General features: G+C 40.8%; 1 protein-coding gene and 2 pseudogenes across 1 annotated transcript in view; 1 reads left to right on the top strand and 2 right to left on the bottom strand.

Annotated features, from left to right (window-relative positions):
- The window catches only part of SND1 (staphylococcal nuclease and tudor domain containing 1), a 426,619-nt gene that overhangs the window by 185,881 nt on the left and 217,784 nt on the right, over positions 1-22,954 (top strand). The window contains exon 12 of the mRNA XM_025929258.2: positions 5,646-5,746. Within this exon, the coding sequence (XP_025785043.1) occupies positions 5,646-5,746 (101 nt within the window). The remainder of the gene's footprint in view (positions 1-5,645; positions 5,747-22,954) is intronic.
- LOC112866801 (bublin coiled-coil protein pseudogene) lies at positions 3,592-3,920 on the bottom strand (annotated as a pseudogene).
- Positions 21,805-22,612, bottom strand: LOC112866309 (small ribosomal subunit protein eS8 pseudogene; annotated as a pseudogene).

Here is a 22,954-nt window from a genome sequence, read left to right as displayed (position 1 = left end):
TCACATACACTTATTTAGCACTTACTTTGTGCCGGGCTCTCCTCTAAGAAAATCAGTACGTGTTTATCTGAAAATAACTGACACATAGAGCTTACTCGGAATCCGGCCGTGTTCTAAATGCCTTGTGTATACGAATGCATTTCTTCCTGTAACTGTGAGGTAGGCAGAGTTATCCATGTTAAACTGAAGCACAGAGAAGTTAGGTAACTTATCTTAATTCACACAGCTCTTATGTAGAATTGCTGGGAACCAAACCTTTGCAGCCTGGTGACTCCAGAGTCCATGCTCCTATTTAAGCTGTATAAAATAGTGTTCTACTTACTTTTCTCTCCCAGGTGCATCAGCTGGACTTGCCCAGATGATGATACTGTCTTTTCTGGGGTTCATAGAAGCTTTTCATAACTACCTGGAAATTCTGTCATGAGAGTGATGGGTCATTTAAGAGCTTATTTCCAGAGGCAGGGTATTTATTATGGCTCTTTGTGAATTTATGATTGGCTGTGTGGAATAGTGGGCGGGATTATATGGTAATTATGCAAAAGAGCCTTATATAACAGCCTTATATTAATACTAAACTCAGGCTGTGACCTCGAAATGTTGTAGATATGCAGTTGTTTTTCTCCCTTCTTTATCTTTTATACATAGTTCAGCTTTTGTCATTTTGTCATTTCATTATCACCATCATAAGGCCTGTGAAGGTCTTTGGTAATTTGATTTTTTTAGAGATCAGATGTATGAAGAATACGCATCCATAGATCCTCAATTCTTTAGGTGTGGCCCAAAGCTATTCTATTGAACTAAATTACTTCCATACTTTATAAGATTGTGATTTAAATTTGGTCTTAAGTTTTCATCTTCATTCCTCTGAAAGGTCCTTGAAATTCCTTTGAAGGAAAATTCCACAATCTAATGGACTAAGGATGAATCAAATTAGATTACCTGCTTTTCTTTGAAAACATCTTTGAGAAACCAATAATATGGGAAACTACATGTATTTTGCTTACTTAACCTGTTAGAGGAGGGGCTGTGATTAAAGCTTCATCCCGATTTCAAAATACTCTTCTCCCCCATGTTTTGTTTTTTTATTAAAAAAATTTTTTCTTAATGTTTATTTTTGAGAGGGGGCGAAAGACAGAGCACGAGTGGGGAAGAAGCAGAGAGAAAGAGGGGGCACAGAATACAAAGCAGGCCCCAGGCTCTGAGTTGTCAGCACAGAGCCAGATGCGGGGCTCGAACCCACAAACCATGAGATCGTGACTTGAGCCGAAGTCGAACACTTAACCGACTGAGCCACCCAGGCAATTTGTTATATAAAACCCCAGAAAGGTCAACAACTTGACAAAGTGGTCCTCAAAACTGAACCTGCTCATTTCAAAGGTGTTTTTTAGAATTTTATGTCTGAAAGGGCTCCTGACTACATATATCCATTCACACAACAGATATTTGTTTACAGTACACCCTCCAGCCACTGTACAGGCCCTGTAACAACAGTTATAGTAAAAGGCATGGCCTGCCTTCTCCTGGAGCTTACAATCTATGTGTTCCAGTTTACTGTAGTAAAGGTAAGGTAGGAATTACAAAGGTCCAAGAAAACACCATAGTATACACCATAACTGGCTAAGTTATCTTTTGAAATCCGAGAGTTGAGTGATACTCTAGAGTTCTAACCCAGTGGTTTAATTTTCCAGGTGAAAAAAGGAGACCCAAAGATGGGATGGGACTCTTTTATAAGAGAACCAAGCAAGAGCCTAGGGCTCCTTGGAGTCATTGCTCCAAGATCAGAGATCAGGCCCTTTGTGTTAGGAACGTGTAAAATACTTGCATACTAAACATTCTAGGAGTACCTTTGCTTGAAAAATGAGGAACCTGTCTGCATTAACCCACTACTTTTTAACTCCTGCCGTTCCGTATGTACTCAACCCACAAGCACAAAACTCAGGTTATCTTTTATTCAGTTAAAGACCTTGCTAAGATTTACAATTTTAATTGAAACTGTTGAAATCGTGGCTCTTTTTCAAGTGATTGACAAGTCAGTGATGAGTATCTAGAGATGGCTCCAAGGTAGAGAAATAGATCTCGGTATCCACAGGAGAGGGACATAAATGCTAATTACACATTGACTTTAAATCTTGGTTTGTCATAGCTGCCTGCAGGTATGTGTCTTGGCTGTGGGCTGTTCTCAGGGCTTCATTTGTATTTGAGATTTACTTTAATAATGTTGCCTCCCCAGTGAGCTCTTTAATCTCGTATTTTCAGTTCTTTTTCTAGATAAAGGAAAAAATTGGGAGATGAATATAATTATTAATTCTTTAGGTTATTGAGGACTAAAGTTTTCTTTGGTCTTCCCACTTAATTTTCCTGAAAGACTGTTTTTGGGATAGGGTGCCTTTTGGCCTTCTGAATTGGAAGATGGTCAGGTGTTCGTTTTTGTTTATTATCATTACCATCACCCCCCTCCCCCAACATCATCAGCATTACTCATATGGCCTTCTGGATGAATTTTTGTAGCCCCTCTCATTCCTTGGCCTGTATTAACTCTCACCAGCTGCATACAGGGAAACTATTAAAACCTCCTTGTTGGGAAAAACAAAAAACAAAAAAAACCCTCTTTGTTGGAGGTACTAGTTGTTAGAACCCATCCTGCCCTGCCCCCGTCTGATCATATCCCTCACATTTACCTGTCTCTTTAGCTTTCGACAAGTTGATGAGACCTAGAAGTAATTCCAGTGTATACAACTGACTTTAGGAGTCTTCTATATATCTTCTTCTTGTCTCTTTTGTTGTATTATGACAGCACTTCTCATAAGAAAGATTTACCTTACCTTCAGCCCTTAATTGGCTTTCTCTCCAGTAGGGCTCCCTGTTGCTTTTAAACCGTTATTAGATGGAGCATTCAAGTGAGTGATCTGACAGTCCGAATTTTGAGGCAGCTGTCCTTTTCAAAATTTCCGTATTCATTTTTAAAATGAGTTTTTGAGGAACAGACAGATTGAAAGGATTTTAATGGTGCTCACCAGCACTGAGCTGAACTTGAGGTCTATGCAATATGCTGTCTTCAAGCTGATCAGTGAGAACTAAAGACATGGTTAGAAAACAAGATTCTGGACTTTCTGACTGTGAGGGTGACTTCAGGATGCTTGATCCAATGTATTTTCAGTGCAGATGTATAAATCTTGGCCATGGCCAAAACCAGGTATATATCTTAATTCTATAAACCAGACCCTGTATGTTTGTTAAAGGACACCACATACTTGTCTTCTTCTTAAAAGTTTTCATAAAGAAAGATCATTGCTCGGTATGTCTGTATCCATATATTGTATATTAGGATTAAACAACTTTCTCATTTTAGGTTCCTAGCTTCCTAATCTCTTTGTTGTGTTTGTTCACTTTTTTGGTGTTGGAGACTCATTTAATGAGGACACTCAAGACCTGGCCTGGACAGAGTGGGGAGTGCCCTGGAATTGGTCAGGCAGGCAGGCAAGGCATGTGGGTAGCAGGCCCACACCTGACCCCAGGAAGGGATGTCAGGTGGTGGGGAGTGGCTCAGGCAGGTAGACCCACCAGCGGGCCTGAAAGCCCTTAAAGGAATAACTAAGCCAGGTGGTGAGTGCCCAGGCCAGAGCTTAGTCCAAGGAGGCAGGGCTGGGTTTGGGTGGGGGCTCCCAGGGCCGAGGGACTGACATTGCTAGGAGCCTACCCGAGTTATGTCTGGAACTCAGGGCGTGTCTGCCAGATGGACTCAGGTAGCTTCTGGAGGCAGCTGTGGAGGTGGTCCTTCTCCTCCAGGTGGTCCAGACAGGAGTTGGATCTGGTCCAAGGTGGAGTTAATGGCAGCATATTTCTGCTTCCCCGAAGCCATTGTCCTCACCTTCTGCACCTGCCTCCACTGGCGCTCCCAGCTCCCTGTTGGGTCCTGACATTGTGGTCTTATGTGCCGTGCCCGGCTGAAGGTAGAGGTGTCGGATGGAATGTGGGGCCACCCTAAACTGTTTGTATGCATATCTTTTTTTCAAAATTAAAAAAATTTTCTGGTCCCTTCAAGCCTTCCCCCTCAAAACTTCCTAACTGCAGCTCTTGGTACTGAGTGTAGTTAGCTGTGTCATTTTATTTACATGCAGTGATACCAGTCCCAAGCATCCTTGTGATTGTCATCTTGTTTGTTCTCCTTAATGTTTCTTAACTTGGTTCTAGAGTAGTTAGGTAGGCTGAAATTATGTGCAGTTTTTCTGTAGAGACATTTCATATTTAGAAAAAAGCAGATCATCAGGGGTGTTGAAAAGGTTAAAGAACTGTTTTACATAATGTTATCTAGGAGTCCTGCAGGAATATGGCCAACCTCTTCTCTGTCAAGTGTAACTTCCGTGGGACCTTAAATGTTTTGCCATTTGACTTTCTCTTTTGGTATTAACCTTTTTTTTTTTTTTTTTTAATTTTTAGAGCAGTTTTAAGTTCATAGCAAAATAGAAGGTACAGAGCGTTCCCATATATGCCCTACCTCTACACAGCCTTCCCCACTATCATTATCCCCCACCAAAGTGGTACATTTGTTACCACTGATGAACCTACATTGATACATCATCACCTAAAGACCGTATTTTAACTTTAGGGTTCACTCTCAGTATTCTACATTCCATGGATTTTGAGAAAGGTATAATGGTATGTATCTATCATTATTGTATGATGCAGAATAGTTTCACTGCCCTAAAAATCCCCTTGTGCCTTTCCTGTTTTTCCCTGTCTCTTCCCTCTATCCCCTGGCAACCTCTGATCTCACTGTCTTTATCATTTTGCCTTTTCCAGAATGTCACATAGTTGGAACCATATGATATGTAGCTTTTTTCAGGTTAGCTTCTTTCTCTTAGTAATATGCATGTAAGATTCCGCTATGTCTTTTCATACCATGATAGCTCCTTTCTTTTTAGTGCCGAATAATACTCCTTTATCTGGATGTACCACAGTTAATTTATATATTCATCTACTGAAGGACACCTTAGTTGCTTCCAAATTTTGGCAGTTATGAGTAAAGATGCTATAAACATGCTTATGCAGGTTTTTGCATGAACATAAGTTGCAGCTTACTTGGCTAAATACCAAGGCATGTGATAGTTGGAACATATGGTAAAATATGTTTAGTTTTGTGAGAAACCACCAAACTGCCTTTCAGAGTAGCTGTGCTGTTTCGCATCCCCATTAACCATGAATGAGAACTTCTACTCCTCCACAGCCACACCAGCATTTGTTGTCAGTGTTCGGATTTTGGCAGTCCTAATGTAGCTCTAGCTCTTCAGTGTTGTGATTTGTATTCCCCGAGTGATAGGTGATGTAGAGCATCGTTGCCTTCTGAAGGTCTTTGGTGAGATAACCAGGTCTTAGGCCCATTTTTAAATCAGGTTGTTCCATTTTCTCACTGTTGAATTTTAAGACTTCTTTGCATATCTTGTTTCACAGTCCTCTGTCAGATAAAGACTTTTGCAGATATTTTCTCCCAGCCTGTGGTTCAGCTATCTTTTAATTGTTATTTTTTAAAATGTTAATCCCAGAAAAACTGAGTGAGGTGATCCTTGACAACTAGGCAGGCCCACCTGACTGCTAGTGAGCTGTGTTGCAAACTCTCAACCTTAACTCCCTTGCTTCTCTATTTTCAGGTCAATGTGACTGTGGACTACATTAGACCAGCCAGCCCAGCCACAGAGACGGTGCCTGCCTTTTCAGAGCGGACATGTGCCACCGTTACCATTGGAGGAATGTGAGTGTTGTAACTGGCAGGGGCTCAACCACAGCTACGAGTTGTGCTCATTTAAGTGTCTCCTTCCTATCCTCCCTCATTTCCTTTCTGTTGCTCTTAACATAGTGGTTTATAATTGTTATGTCTGTGTAGCACTTTACATTTGCAAAGCATTTTATAATCATTCATTAGCTAATCATATTCTTTCATTATTGTCATTTAAGATTTATTGGGCTCTGTGTGCTTGGCACTATGTAGCATATATTATTACTATTAATAATGCCATTTATTGAGTGTCAGTCAGGCCCTAGGTACTATCTGACATTAGGTAGAAAAATTATCTGCACATTAGTTTAGGAAGTTCAATTATGGACCAGAAAAGGGGGGTGGAGAGGGGAAGAAGAAGAAAAAGAAGAGTTCATTGGGCATTTTCTTTATATAGATGTCTGTAATCAGTAGATGATGGGGACTTTCTTTCTCTTCTGTGCTGGCTGTATCCTGTTATATTCCAGAGTCTCTTGGGAACTTGGTTGATGAACAGTTTTTAAAGGGAGGTATCTGATGGGGGAAGAAGGAAGCCTACAGCCTGCTGGGCCATGCTTGCACAATAAATATTAAAACAGTCAGTCCCCAGTAGTAATTCTTACTCTGCATAAAATACACCAGCATGATAATTGTTTCCATCTCTAGTTAACAATCTTAAATGCTGTTTGTTACCAAACTGGTATTTTTCTTCTCTTTTACGGGGGTATAGTGGAGGAGAAGAAAAGAATAGGTTTCTTCTCAAAACAGGGATTGTCTTATTGAAAGTACAACGGAGCCCATTAGGAGAAACACCTCTAAGCCACAGCATTTTTCTGAAAGAGAGGACCTTGTAGCTAATTTACCTTCTAGAAACTCTCCTACCAAATAGGAGCCTTCTCTGCTCATTCGTGCTGTCACGCTTGAAAATAACTATTTTTTAGCCATTGTTATCACTCCTGTATTTATGTAAACATTACTGTTCACACAACCATCAGAGACTTCGTGGAGAGGAACTCAGTATAGGATTTTGTTGTCATTACCTTAACACCATCACAAGTGACATGTTTTGTTAGCAGAATCTTGACAAATAAGATGATTTTGAAATGGGAGAGACTAGGACATAGTTTGGTCATTTTTGTGCCTGTTTAACTTGCAGTAATGATTATTGCCACTTTGTCACCACTTCTTAGGAGTTACGTGCATGCTACTCTACTATGGAGAGCTGGAAAGGTAGTATTCTTATATGTTAAAATTTTAACTGTCACGAGGAATCACCTCAGTAGATAACAGCTCTTATTATCTAATTACTGGTAAAAACAACAGCATCACTGCTGTAGAAATGCACACCTTTATTTTTGGTAGATGGTTTCCATTCATTTTAGCAATCCATTAAAGTGGATTATTTCATTTAGTTACCACTGAGGTGTATTTTTAAAGTAAATTTACACTGCTTAAATATTACATATTCTGGGGATGCCTGGGTGGTGGCTCTGTCGGTTAAGCGTCTGACTCTTGATTTTGACTCAGGTCATCATCTCAGGGTCAAGAGATCGAGCCTTGTGTCAGGCTCTTTGCTGTTGTGGAGCCTGCTTAAGATTCTCTCTCTGCCTCTGCCCCTCCATGTGCATGCACTCTCTCTCAAAAATTTACATATTCTGAGTGTGTTATGGGGATTTTTTTTTTAATACAGGACTGTTTGAAACAGCTAGTTTAAAAATTCCATAGTAGGGTATTATGGGCATGCTCCATGCCAGGACACCTTGAGGTTTCAACTGTGTTGATCTTGACTTTGTTGGAGATTACTCCTTCAGGCTAACATGCCTCTCTGCAAAGGCTAAGTGACTGTTCTAGCCAAGGTTTTGGTCTGTAATTAAGCCTTCATAAGAAGTTATCAGCCTTTTTTTCGATTGGTTGGTCAACACAGGTTGATTGTCTTTTTTTTTTCTTTCTTTTTTTTAAGTTTATTTTTTGAGGGAGAGAGAAAGCATGCGCACGCGCACAGGTTGGGGAGGGCAGAGAGAGGAGGGGACAGAGAATTGGAAGCAGGCTCCATGCTGACAGCGGAGAGCCTGATGTGGGGCTTGAATTCACCAACTGTGAGATCATGACCTGAGCCCAAGTCAGACACTCAACTGACTGAGCCACCCAGGTACCCCCACAAGTTGATTGGTCTTAATTGACAGGAAAGATTGTTTGTACTTCAGGTTCTTGGCAGAGATGATAACCTTGACTTTACCTCTCAGTTCTTGTAACTGGAATATAAAAAGTACTATTTTTGTATGATTTACCAAAGTATTGACCAGTGTGTCGATTCTTCTGGGTCCCTTAATTGTCTCCTTGGATAAGATCACCCTAAGCAGGGTGCCTGGGAAGCATTATGAGTTACTTTATAGAGTTGTTTCTACTGAGTAGACTTTGTGAAGCAGTTACTGGTGTGCATTCAGGGGAAATAACTGAGATTTACTGATACTTCGGAGAGAAACTCTCACTAGACAGTAAGCTCCCTGAAGATAGGGATTTTTGTCATTTACATTCCCTTTTGTAGTCTTAGTATTCAACATATGGTAGGAGTTTCAATAAATTTTTGAATTATTTATTGTATTGTGGAGTTTCCCTTTATGAAGCATAACAGGAATACTTAGATGTCTCATTACCTGGGACACTTATTTCTGTTGAGCCCTGAGTTTGTTGTTACGTAATCAGTACTGGAAAAGTTATATTAGATAGTTTTCATTTTTTGTTTGGTTATTGGGACATCATTGCTTAAAGATAGGTCATGTCTGGAAAATGAACATTTTAATGCTTCTTACACTTTTTATGTTTCAGTCGTACTCATAGCTTCTCTTTATTTTCCCTTTGCCTTGATTGTGTTTTATTATTTTTCTGAATTTTCTGTACTTTGGCAGTCAATCCAAATAAAATTGTACAAAAGTTGTATGAATAAATAATAATGTTCAAATACTCAGCTTCTATTCAGAATTTAGGTATACTAACAGTCTTCTGAGTGTAATGGTTAACTATTCAAAAACATTGGCTAGAGAAGGGATTTTTTTTTTAAGTTTATTTATTTATTTTGATAGAGAAGGCATGAGCAGGGGAGGGGCAGGGAGAGAGGGAGAGAATCCCAAGTAGGCTCCACACTGTCAGTGCAGAGCTCAATGTGGAGCTCTATCTCACCAACCATGAGATGATGACCTGAGTCAAAATTAAGAGAGTGACGCTTAACCAACTGAGCCACCCAAGTGCCCTGAGAAGGAATTTTTTTTTAATCTAAAATACTTTCATTTCATTTTAAACATTAAAATGTGCATATATTTCTGAATCTTTGATACATGGGAAGAGTAGATCAACTATTTGATAACATGAAAAATTGCACAGTTTCCTCTTTAGAAGGAGTACTTGAGGGGTGCCTGGGTGGCTCAGTAGGTCAGGCGTTCGACTTTGGCTCAGGTCATGATCTCGCAGTTCCTGAGTTCGAGCCCCACACTGGGCTCTGTGCTGACAGCTGAGAGCCTGGAGCCTGCTTCAGATCCTGTGTCTCCCTCTCTGTGTGCCCCTTCCCTGCTTGCACTCTCTCTCTCAAAAATAAATAAACATTAATAAAAAAGGAGTACTTGAAAACACTGATTATCAAACCCTAGATTTTTGTGATTTACATCCCCCTCATTTATTTTGCAACCATTTTAAAGCCGTTCATCTTATTGAACCTTTTCAAAGTATTCAGCTGTTTTCATAAACACATGTTTTTTGTGTACTCATATATCAATTAACAAAATATTTGATGAAGTACATAATTAAAAATAACAAGCATAACCAGTATATATAGTTTTGCGGACAGAAACAAATGGCTCAACAGGTTGGGACAGAAGTGCACAGGTGTCTGAGTGGTCCTCAGTCATTCTGTTTGGCATCAGCTGAAATCCTAGAATTTGTGGGTCAGTTCAGGGAAGGTTAGGGGAGCTCCTGTAGTAATGCTGTCCGGGAAAGACAGTCTTTGTTCAAACTTGTAACAATGTAGAATTATCCTCTGTAGGCTTATACACCTACATGTGGGCTTTCTTAACATCTAGAGGCTTTCCTGTTATTCAAGAGATCAGCTGGGCTCTGGCTGTGGAAGAGCTTCTCTCAAGCTGCTGATCGTAGGGTAATGAGAAGGAGGCAGATGAGATGGAGTTGCTCTCAGTTATTTCAAAGCAGATTTTTAAGTGTATTTCACATGCTAAAGTTTGTGAATTGTCTGTATCCTCAACAGGGTTCGGTCTAGTCCTTCTCTTTTGCTTTTTGGTGTATGAGAGGAGGTTGAGTCACAGGATCTCTGTGAGGCACCTCTGGTGTGACAGTCTTCTGCTCCCATCTCTTGCCCTCTAGAGAATCAATGGAAACGAGGTTCATCATTCCTCTAATAGATTAACATTTTTTTCTTGATTAACGTCACTGTAGAGTTGGCAAGAGTTGTTATCTGTTAATCAAAACAGTTTAAATAAAAAATAAAAAGATCAAACTTCGAGTTGTTTCTCATTCCCCGGCTCCCGGGCTGGGAATTAGCTGAGCCTTTTAGGCCTGGTTTGTGACATGAAGCTGTCAAGATGGCGCTTCCTGTTAATTACTTTTTATTGTATTTAAGACACTTAAATAACTCTTCTTGTGATTTAGTCTTCTATGTAATTAGCTTCAGTGATTAAAATCTCATTCTTTCTTTATTGTCAGAGCCTTCTTGAAGAGTGAGATTTTTCTGGGGTGACCTTTTCTTGTGCTGGACTTCCCAATTACTTGGAGCTCCAATTTGGCGAACGCATATGAGAATCTATTAACTAGTTGCTCACCTCTTTCTGCATGTCACCTTTTCAAAGAAAGGTCTTAAAAATTTTTCACGTTTATAAGGGGGCACCTAAAATATATAACTTAAGGGGTTAAACCTCACATACTCACATGAATAGTTATCACCACTCCAACCCTGGAAAATTGTAACAGGTCCAGCAAATGCAGTACCACTAAGATACTTCCCAGTGGTTTCCATTATGTGAAGTATTTCACAATGGTAGGAGACCGTGGACATGACCTGTTTTTGGAAAGTAAAGAATGGCATATAGATGGAAGCGTACAATAGGAATAGTTGGAAAATGCCTGTTTTTGTACAATGTCATTTTGGCAGCGAGGGGGGGGTGATTTTTTTCCTGACATTCTTTTTGAAACCATGTTTCCCTCTACTGCTTTCCTGCACTGCCTTTGTGCTGTCTTTGAATCTTGCATAGGCACTGCTCCCTTGATGTCCACACAAGTATGAGGCCTTGCTGCCAGATGTATTGTCGAAGATCTTTTGGGCTTGGGACATCTTAGTTACCGCTTTGTTCTAGTGACTATCATCCAGCAGCCTCAAAGCCATCCTGTGAACTTTTTTTGTGTCTCTTTGGATTCTTCCTAGATAGAGCTCGTCTGTTATTAGATTTCTATAAACCAGACAGTCAGACTTGTAGCGAATGAGACTTCTGCTTCTGGTTTTCTATGGCTTTGGTTCTGGTTCGCAGGAATACTTCTTTCTTCAAGTGTTCTATTAAGTGACTGAAGCTTGCAGTCAGGTCTTGTCCTTCTTCTAGAATAATCCTTTTCTAATCCTAGTTTGGTTTTCCTCGGCCACAGTAGAATTAAGTGTCCTATAATCCCCACCGTTTCTGGCTTGAGTTCTGTAGCTTTAAGGCTTTCACAATCAGACCAAACCTCCTCTCTCTTGAGTTTTCAAATCTTAAAACATACTAATATCTGACTTTCAGGCTAAACATAGGAAGAAAGTGGCCTCTTGAAACCCTATTTTCAGGACTAGGGTTTTGACTTAAGAGTTGCCTGCACCATCCCGAAGGCACTCTTCTAGCGCCTGAAGAAGTGCGGAGACCTTATTCATGTCACTGACTGGGCCATGAGGTAGAAACTGGCTGGTTGCCAGTCCTTTTCTCAAGATTTATTCCTTATACTTTATCAGATTTATTGGGGGCTTTTTACCCCCCATTTTTCCCTGCTATGAAGGAAAAGGGACACATCAGAATAAGGGTCCCCCTGGGCCTTTAATTAGAAACACCTAACCTCCCCCGCCCCCAATTAAAAATATGTTAGATTGTTTACTGGAGCTCATAGGCTGTTTGATTTGTGTAATTGCTTCTGCTGTGTTTGGTAGAAGTATGCCTATCCACCATCCTGAAGACACTGGAAGCTTCTGTGGCATTTAGTTTAGAATACCATGGAAAGAAATCGTTGAATAACTGGGTCTGTCTCCTGCTAGCTCAGTCAGGTATAGTGATCATTTTAAGAGACTGGTTCATAAAAGCACTTTAAGAAGGACCTTAGCTATTGCAATGGGGGTAGGGTGGGAATCAGGAAAATACTCAGTTTCAGACAGATCGCTCTCTCATAAGTTTTGTGGCTATCTATGGAAATTTCATGCTGCCAAATGTTGTTTCTTTAAAGACCTCTTGGTTTCAGTTTACTGTATTATCTTCATCTCTATATGGAAGTTCAGTTAAGCTTTTCGTGAGAGAATCCTTGGATCATCTGAATCAGCAGAATCCATTGCTCAGCTCTGTGTTTTCCCTGTACCTGTCTACCAAGAACAGTAGATTTGTGTTTATTCATTCAAGGAATATTTGAACACCTACTGGGTGCCAGGCACTGGGAATATAGCAATGAATGAAGCAACAAACAGTTGCACCCGATGAGGTTCTCCCAAATGCTCTTCTTTCTTGGGATTTCTTGGCACTGATTCGTGCAGCCTCAAGCATCCTTGTGGGTATTCGCTGGCTTTGCTGCCCTCAGAACCTTGTTTATGTAGAGTTTTGCGTTAAGGAACACAAGTGACTTTATTTAAACAGTGCCTGAAAATGTTGTTTTCTGTTCAGTTTTGCCAGGGACTTGTAGAGACTTTACTGCTCAGAAATAGGATAAAATAAAATGAAACATAGTTCCTCTTTATATCTTTATTTTTAGATGAACCAGTAAGTCATTTTGTCAATAGACAAAATGAGATGCTAGAGTGACTACTCACTGGCACCCATCTGCCCTTTTCCTCCTCACATTATAGTTCCTGGCTCATTCAGTGTACGTACCCCTCTGTGAATGCTGACAGCTCCCCTGTGGTTCCCATCCTGCTGCATGTTCGCTTTGGGGCTAAAAGCACCGCTGACTTTCCCCACTGCCTCCCAGAGATGCTTGCGTAGAAGTATCGATGCTAACTTCTTTGCAGTGTCTGCTTTTCACTCTTGGAACAGTTATCCTTATAACTTTCAATGAAAAAATGTTTGAGTTCAAGCCATATGTATTTACTTCCTTACCTAAAAGATGAATATTTTTGAATGCACTGTTACTTCCATCCTTGAACCCCCAATTTTGTTATATTATTTAAGTTTTGCCATTAGTGAACTTTGTAAAGTTCAGTTACCATTTCTGATTAACTTTACAAGTATTTCCCCCTCTGAAAGATTACAGAGTTAGAATGCTACCTTTTTCTGACTCCTCATTCCTTTTAAAAGTTTTTCTATTTCAAGGGGCACCCTTGGGTGGCTCAGTCGGTTAAGTGTCGGACTTTGGATTAGGTCATGATCTCACGGTTTGTGAGTTCGAGCCCCAGGTTGGGCTCTGTGCAGACAGCTCGGAGCCTGGAGCCTGCTTCAGATTCTGTGTCTCCCTCTCTGCCTCTCCCCTGCTCACTCTCTCTCTGTCTCTCAAAAATAAATAAATGTTAAAAAAACATTTAAAAAAAGATAAAAAAAGTTTTTCTATTTCAGATTTGTTTGCATTTATTGTTTTCTCTTCTGTCAGTGTAATTGTCTTCTAAGCTTTGCTTGTAAGTTGATCCAAAAATTTTACCCTCCACCAATCCCTGCATAGCAGTTTTAAGTTGGTTCAAGTAGGATAGCGTGAGAAGACACACACACAAAGAAATCCTGTGTCATTATATCCCCAGGGAAATGATGAGTGAATTCCCTGTGTGTGTGTCTCTGATGTGTGTATGTCCGTCTCTTTCTCCATTTTGGGCTTCTTCATATGCACCTGCCCCTTGTATCTCAGTTCCTTCTTTTTGTTGTATTCCCTTTTCATTTGGTGAAGAACCTTGATTTTACATGTGTGGGTGGTAAAGTTTCTGAATTTCTGCATGTCTGAAAATGTCTTAATTTTGTCCATATTCCTGATTGCTAGTTTCAGTATGAAATTCTAGCTTCAAAACTATTTTCCCAAGAGCTATGAAGGCACGTTGTTCTATTGCTTTATCAGTGTTTATGAGAGTTCAATTTCCATTCCTTTAAATCTCCATTTCTTCAACTTTTTTTTTCCAGTCTCTGGAAGCTTTTACAATTTTCTGTTTATCTTTGGTTTTCTGAAAATTTATTAAAACATTTCTAGTGTGTCCTTTTTCCTGCATACTCAGTGGGCCAAAAACACTCATGTCTTCCTTCAACTTGGGAGATTTTTTTCCTCTTCTTTCTTGAATTATTTTCTTTCTCTCTCTTTTGCCGCTGACTCAAGAAATTCTATCATATTTTCCCTCACACACACCCTTAATTCATTCATCTCATTCATTTACTTACTCATTAGTTCATTTATCAAGCAGTTATAAAATGCTTGGTATGTACTAAGTACTGTGTTAAATATCAGGAATGTATTGGTAGTTCTAAAACTGAAATGATGTCTTCTGCTATGAAATTTACAGAGACTGTTCTCTTAACCTAGCTTATTTTAATTGTTTATTTCAGCATTCATATTAAAATTTTTTGTGAAGTGTTTTAATAGCAGCCTGTTCTTAGTCCATGAATATAATACTTTCTCTGTCTCTGAGAGTATTATTTCAAAATTTAAAAACTGGGGCACTTGGGTGATTCAGTCAGTTAAGCGTCTGACTCTTGATTTCGGCCCAGGTCGTGATCTCACAGTCTGTGGGATCAATCCCCATGTCCGTCTGTATACTAATAACTCAGTCTGCTTGGGATTCTCTTTCTCTCCCTCCCTCTGCCCCTCACCCCCCTCAAAATAAATGAACATTTAAACAATTTTTAAAAACCCTCTTCCGTTGAATTATCCCCCATGACTAAATGTTCTGTTTATTTTGTTCCATTTCTCTCATAAATCCTCAAATATTTGGGGAGCCTTGATTTATATGTATGCAGGAAGGACCAGATGGGAGTTGGCATGGTGTCCCTCTGTAGGTGTATTTACCTGCTTCCCCAAGGCATCTCTTTATGAAAGGGCATAGGTGAGAAGGAAGTATCAGAGGCAGCCCTCCTTTGGGGTGCCTGAAAGTGTTTGGACCTGGAACGTAGAAGAAACAGGCAATTTTCAGACCCCGCTAAAATTGTCAAAGCAAACGCTGGGTTCCTTGGCTGGTAAAGAGCTTACGTGTACTTGACTGGGTGGGGTGAGAAGGGGATGTGATGTGCTTGTCTGACCGTGTCAGATGCTGTGCCTCTGCACTTCTTAAGGCTACAACCTCCAGCAGAGGTCCTTTGCCAGTTAAGTCACCTACCTTCTGTTCTAGAACCTGTGTTTCTGTGAAGTGACTTGTCCTATACATGACCTTGGTAATCTGGGGACTCTTACTGGCATAATGTTGAAATTGTGTTGGTGTAGAAACAATATTCCCATATAGTTTAAAATATTGAATCTAGGGGCGCCTGGGTGGCGCAGTCGGTTGAGCGTCCGACTTCAGCCAGGTCACGATCTCGCGGTCCCTGAGTTCGAGCCCCGCGTCGGGCTCTGGGCTGATGGCTCAGAGCCTGGAGCCTGTTTCCGATTCTGTGTCTCCCTCTCTCTCTGCTCCTCCCCCGTTCATGCTCTGTCTCTCTCTGTCCCAAAAATAAATAAAACGTTGAAAAAAAAAAATTTAAAAAAAAAAAAAAATATTGAATCTATAAGGGGTAAGCCTTCTCACATTTAAAGTGAGAGCTTTAGCAATACAGAGACTTATACAAAGAAAAATCTCAGAATGTGAAGTTGAGAAATCTACAGCAGTGTTTTCCTTTAGTGTAAGTCATGACTGCTTTAGTGTCTTCAGAAACCTTTATGCTTTCTGCTTGGTTAACCTTGATAGCACCCTGCAAGGGTAGTTGGAAAAGCTGTGAAGACTCTTCTTCCAGTCTTTGACAGTGGATTAAGGAAGTCTACAGCTTGATTCAGATTTTATATTGTGATTATAATGGTGTCTATTGGAAACAAAGCCCCTCTAGATGGAGAGCCCTGGGGTTTAAGGCTACTCTGCCATTAGATACTTAACTGTAGCCCTGTTTATATTAGGGTTGTTTTTGCTAGTACTTGGACTAGAAAGTTCCACCGGGTTTAAGTAGTCTGCCCATAATCCAGTTTTTCTTCTTAAGCCCTGTTTGTCGAGGAGTTTTGGGTGGTTTCCTGGATTGTGAACTACTCAGGAACACACATAAAAGTAGTGATATAAGAAATGCCTCTACTTGCCGGTAGATTATTTCTTGGGTATTTGCCAAGGGTCAGAACCCTCTGCTCTTAATGACTTCGTGGGCATCATAGGGACAGGAAAGAGGCTGGCTGATCCAGCTCTTTTGAATGAAGGTCCTGATTAATTGCTCAGATGATGTCCCCAAAGTCTCCTCGCTGTGGTGCTTTGTATTTTGTCAATAAAGGCCCTTGGGGTGCTGCCAGTTTCCACCAATCAGATCCCATCTGCTTTCTGTCTTTCAGGATTTGTGCAAACTTTCTGATATGCTGTTAACACACTTTCTTGTTTTCTAGCACCGTTAGAGCTCTATTCTTGTCCATATCTGTCTTTTCTGTCATTTCAGTGGGACCTTGTAAAGAATGTCATGTGGACATAAGTTCTCAGTCTGCCATTCTGACCTCCCTCAAGCATTCTTTATTCTTTCAGATAATGCAATTGATGTGATAAGGAGAGGGGACATTTGACATGGTTACCAATAAGCAAAGATCCTGTGTCTTTCATATGCCATTTTTTAGCACCTTTCTCTTTATAATTCCCGTGGCCAGCATAGTACAAAGTGATAAGGTAAATAGGACTGGATTTTTTATAGATTTCTTCTCTCTCCCGGTAGTGATGCTGCTTAACAGCGATTTGCTCCAGTTCGTTCTGAGTGATTTTTTTTTTTTTAATAATAAAATATTGTAACCTTTCTAAAAGTTTAGAAAATGAAGGGAAATTACCCATTATTTAGTTATGCTAATATAATAGTTATTGTGTGGGGGTTACTCCTTTTGAGTGCTGGTTATTTTTTAAGAATTTAGTGTAGGAACAGGTAAATTGACTACTTTGCCTAGTGCTGACAAGAAGTCTACGGCAAGTGATAAAAGTAGGCTTTGGAGATGAACAGATGTGAAGTAAAACCTCAGCTCTGCTCCTGGATAGCTGTCCAGAGTTGGGCCTTAGCTTTTTATTATATAATTTAGATATAATAATCTCACACGTCATGGGGTAGTTGTGAGGATTAAATGTACTAATGCATTTAAAATGCTCAGTGTATTTACTAAGACTTACCAGTTCTCACATCAGCCCAAGCTTCTAGAGTGGACTGGTCACTATTGATCCAATTTTGTATCTAGTGGCTTCTGCCCTTTCTCTCTTTTTAAAAGTAAGTAAGTTAGTTAGTTAGTTAGTTAGTTAGTTAGTTAGTTAGTTATTTTAGAGAGAAAGCATGTGTGTGAGCAGGGGTTGGGCAGAGGGGGAGAGAGACTCTTAAGCAAGCTCCACACTCAGCGTGGAGCCTGACACAGAGCTTGACCCCACCACCCTGGGATCATGATCTGAGCCAAAACTAAGAGTCAGACACTCAACCAACTGAACCACCCAGGCAGCTCTATTTAGTATGTGTTTGAATAATCTCTACACCCAACACGGGGCTTGAACTCATGACCCTGAGGTCAAGATTCGCGTGCTCTGCCAACCGAGCCAACCAGGCACCACCTTTCCTTTCTCTCTCTTTGTGCTTTCTTGCACACTTCTGGCCATTTGTTTTCATTTAAACTTCTTTCTTAAGGATTTTTCTTGAGCGTTGATATTCCATCCTCTTCTTAGTCTTTATAACTCTTCCTGGCCAAGCTCATCCACTTGTAACACTGCTACTTCACAGAATGTTCTACATAGTAGGTGAAAGAAGATATAGGAAATGCCGAAACAAAATGCCTCATTGGATTATGCCTTAGCTTTTGTAGTAGTCCATTTTTATTGTTCCACGGCAGGCCCTTGGGTTGGATTTATCTCTTCTCTCACTTGGTCGGATTTATCTCTTTTGTCACTTTTTAAATTGTCATGGTGGCTAACTTACATCCATTTTTCCTCTAAATCTTAAATGTGTACTATGTTAACCCAGTAATGATTGATAAGTACTTCCATAAAGATAGAAGTGATATTCACGAGTAAGTTTTTTTGTTTGTTTGCTTTATTTTTATTTTTATTTTTTTGAGAGAGAGCGGGGGTGGGGGGAGTGAACGGGGACAGAGAGAGAGAGAGAGAGAGAGAGAGAGAGAGAATCCCAGATGGCAGAGGGAGGGGAAGAGAGAGAAGTAGGGCTCACCCAGAGCGGGGCTTGTGCTCATCCCATGTGGGTGGGACTCAAGCTCACAAACTGTGAGATCATGACCTGAGCCGAAGTCAGATGTTTAACAACTGAGCCACCCAGGCACTCGTGAGTAAGTAAGTTTTAATGTTTCAAGAGTTTAAAACAGATACAATTTATCCTTTAATAAAGGTAGTTTATTGAAAATGTCTTTCGGGGCTCCTTGGTGGCTCAGTGATTTAAGCGACTGACTTCGTCTCAGGTCATGATCTCACGGTTTGTGGGTTCAAGCCTTGTGTTGGGCTCTGTGTTGACAGCTCAGAGCCTGGAGCCTGCCTGACTTGGATTCTGTCTCCTTCTCTGTCTCTCCCCCTCATGTTCACTCTCTCTCAAAAATAAGTAAATAAACATTAAAGGAAGGAAGGAAGGAACGAGGGAAGGAAGGAAGGAACGAGGGAAGGGAGGAAGGAAGGAAGGAAGGAAGGAAGGAAGGAAGGAAGGAAGGAAGGAAGGAAGGAAGGAAGGAAGGAAGGAAAAGAAAAGAAAAGAAAAAGAAAGAGAGAGAGAGAGAATGCTGTTCAAATCAGGAGGTGTGCTAGCAAGCAACCTACCTGGGTACTGTCCTCTAGGTAGTGATCTGCCGATCTGCATTATCTGAAGTGATTGAAAAGGCAGAGGGCTACTAACCTTAAGTGTTTTAGGAAGTGCTATTCTATACCCCCATCTGAACAGTTCTCCTGAACTTTATATATTGTGTGGAACTTACTGAATGACCCTCTCTGTTGTGACGCCCTTGTGAATTTTTGTACCATCAGTAAAAACATGTTGACAACAAGTACAACTTGGAGAGCATTAGGAAATAGCTGAATCTTTGAAGTCAATGTGTATGATAGCTAGGAGATGTTTAATAACAGCATGAACTTCACAACAGGTTAAGGAAAGTTGGGACTGCCTTCTATCAAGTTTCCATTGTGGCTTTTACATGCAGCTTTTTTAGATCTCTGATATATCTGCTTACATATCAACTGTGACTCAGCAGACCACTGCTTTAATGGGAGCTTCTATTGTGTTAAAAGTGTGATTTATAAACCATCACATATCAGGTCAGCAGCAAGGGGAATTATATTAAGGTTCTTACACCGTCTCTTCTTTCCCCCGCACCCACCCCCCCATCATCTCAGCATTGTTTGCAAAATCACTTTTTCTTTTAAGAAGCAACTATGCAGAGCATTTATTCTTGTCACCACTTTCTCAAAAACCTCCCTCTGAAACTGTTCTTCCGTTTGTCACTTAGCACAGGCTGTGGCTGTGGCGAGATCAGACCCTTGAGTGAGGGTTGACCACAAAGGCTTTGTGGTGGCTTACTGTATTTCAAAGCCAAGAACCAGAATAACCCTGCCCTCCCTGAAGGGTAGGAGAGAAGAAATTTCAAACCCGTTAGCTTTTTTGTGGGGCTCATTTGTTGCTTATACTAGAGCTAAGAATCATCTAGTGAAAAAGTATTATGTCTTCTAATTCTGAGAGGAAAATGTTGACCACCAGAAGACAATTTGGTTTTGACTCAATTTTCTAAGCGGAGACTCATTTCTAGAACTTTTACTTGCAGAAGTCCTAAGCTTTATTTATGCAGTGAAAGTCTCGAGCGGTTACTGTATTCTAAACTGTAGCCACACTGACACTGGGCCTGGTCCTGTTGCTAATGGATTCTGGGCAACAAGAACGCCACTCGCCTTTTCCTGTGGTGCCAGCTGGCTGGGTTGTAGACTATAAACCATAACGGGACAGGTAATGGAATTCTTTACTGGGCCTTTTTTTTGCCTTCTGACCCATATGACAAAACTTCTCTTGAGCTTCCACCCTAGGAAGCAACCTATGCGAAGATAATTTCTTCTAACTTCTTTAGATTGATTGGGCTTTGTAAAAGAACATAGAGTTACTCTTTTGCTTTTAGTCACTTCGTATTTCTCAGAGCAGAATGACAACCTTCCAGACCCTACAGTATTCTTTTGAACTTCTTCCTGTAAACAAAGCAATGTTTATGTATCACAACGTTCGCATGAACTACCGAGGACTTGAAAATGACTCTCTGGGGCTACCCTATCCTCATTTTGGTCTTTACTAGACCTCTGTGATTTGGCTGGTTCGACCTTCACTGTCAGAGCAGATCATTCCAGATGCCATTATGTAATTTTCTGTCTTGGGGTATGTGTTTGTGTGGGCGGGTGGTTTTGTTTTGTTTTTAAGTGGTGTTTAATGTCAGGCTAATAATAAACTGGGTACGTAGGCCTGGTTTTGTCATAATGGCCACGAGTTTGCTTATTTGTCCCTGTTCCCCTGAAAGGCAGAAAACTGCCCCCTCCCCAAGTGATGCCTACATTTTAGAGGGGACTCTGGTCATCTCAGCTGCCTAGAAAATCCTGCATGCCAACGGGCAGTTCTAGTCTGAAGAGACAAAGATGAGGAATCTGAGGAATCTTCTCTCTGGTTGCTCTCACGACCCATTACTCGTCTTCCTGTGACCTAAGTTGAACCAATAGGGATGAATTTGCTGTTCCTAAACCAATTCCAAAAATTGGTCTATGCTTGCCCATAGTTCTTAGGTTCTCATTCTTCAGGGAGTGCCAGGTTCTTCATCACATTTATGATTCTCGGGGCTTTAAGTTGTGCTAGGTCATTCTTGGTCCCTTGAAATTTGGAAAAAGAATATATTAGTTGAACTTTCCTTTCTGGGCAGTTTTTCTCAAAACTATATGAGAGAATCACCTGGGGCACTTAAAAAAAGTAATGGTGCCCCATATTTAAAATCTAGGTACCCATATTTGTTCTTCTAAAATTGCTATTCTTCACCCCTAGAGGTTCTGGGTTTATTGGCCTGGCATAGGGCCTGGCATTGGTGTTTTGAATAGTGATTCTAATGTGCAGCCAGTATTAATAAGCACTATGAAAGGAAGTCTAGAAGAAATAGGAGGTTCCAAAACCAACATTCTTCTCTATTCTCAGGTAAGTATAGATGTGGATAATAGGAAGAATAAGAGAAACTTTGTAAATGTACATTTTCTCAGATCAGTTTGGTCCCTAAGCAGAGCCTTTTTTACCTCCACTAATTTCTCCTGTACCAACTCTGCTTAGAATAAAGTACAGAGTGGCAGAGCAGTGTAGGGGCTGAAGGGCTAATGGTTATTTCTAGCTCTGCCTTCAGCATGTAGAATGACCTTGGGAAGTCATTCATTCACCCTCTTTGCCTCAGGTCCTTATCTGACCTTTTTTGAGAGAGAAAGTGGCATAAACAGTATTGCTAATATTCTTTCTTAATCTCTTAGGATCTCTTTTGAGTAATCTAAGTTTCTTTAAACCTCTTGCCAGGCTCTTAAGAAAGAGAACTTTGACTAGGGGTGTGACTAGGGATGTGATCAGGGGTGAGAGTACCAGCAACAGTGAAGCCGCAAGTTTTCCCATTGGCTTTAAAGTCTAGCCGTGGATTTTTGTGTTTTCCAGAGCAATAAACACCTTTATTACATGACCGAGGATAGAAGGGAGAAGGATTTATTTGCCTTTCAGGACTTTGCTTTTCCTCAGATAGAGCTCTGAGTCCTTGGCCTCTAGCACACAGCCGTCGGCTCAGCTACACTGGCCTGGCCTTGAAGTGATGCAGGGAAGATGCATGCCCTGCTGGAACTGCTCCTCCACAAGACTGTTGCTTTTGACATTCTCTTTCCTTTCATCATATTTCTTCTGAATTTTGTTTGATCGTGTTTTGTTTAAAATCTCTTCCTCCACGATAGTCAGCTCGGCCCCCTTCTCACGGCCCAGGGACAGCGCCTAGTGGGACTCGTACCACTGTCAGTAGGGTGTGCTGTCTTCCCTGGGGTTTTGGTGCTGACCGGTTTATCGGTGGCTTGCGTTCCTTGTTTTCCCCCTGCAACACTTGGGGCCCTGGGAAAAGTTCCCCATGTTCAGCCTCAAGGCATCGCACTTCTTCCTGCCTCCCCGAGCCTGCACTGTGTGTATGTGGCCTGGCCGATCTTGGTCCTGGCAGCGGGTGTCCCAACTCATACTTCCTTTTCTTATGGTAGGGCTTTCTCTTGCTCTGGTCTTATGGTGCTTGTGCCCGTTGTCCCGATATGCCCATCGCTCTCAGCACACTTTGAAAGAGCTAGCCATGGATTTTCCCCTCCCCAGGATTTTGATGATAAGTGCTTAGTTTACTTCAAAGTCCATGGATTTGCAGAATCAGACTTGACCCAGATAGTTAACTCTTAGTGATCACTGCCAGTTGAGTCAGTGGCCTCTTTGCCATTAGCCGCTGGCATGACCTCAAATGAAAATGTTTACCTGAGGTAACAACGTACATCATTGGAGAGAGCTTTGAATTTAGACCTAATATTCTGTTTTTTACCTCTGTCTGTAATTATCAAATCCGTAGAATTTCCTCTAGTTGGCAACTGTTTTTGTATTGTTTTGTTTTTTAATTTTCTCCTTAAGAGGAAGTCTTTGGCAGTATAAAGTGTTAATGTCTTTGTTCGTGTTGGTAGTTTGTTGCTAACTAACCCAAACTGTATTTTTAAATGCTTTTGGGAACCAAGGAAATTCAAGTATAATCTGTCCATTTGGTAGACACAATAAATGCCAGTTGTGGGGTTTATTAAAGACTCAAGCCAATAGGTAAATATTTAAGAAGTCCTGGAGTTCATTG

The sequence above is a fragment of the Puma concolor genome, chromosome A2 (genome assembly GCF_028749965.1).
Source record: "Puma concolor isolate L17-30 chromosome A2, mPumCon1.1.hap2, whole genome shotgun sequence".
Taxonomy (NCBI): Eukaryota; Metazoa; Chordata; class Mammalia; order Carnivora; family Felidae; genus Puma; species Puma concolor.
This window is presented reverse-complemented; position numbering and strand designations above follow the sequence as displayed.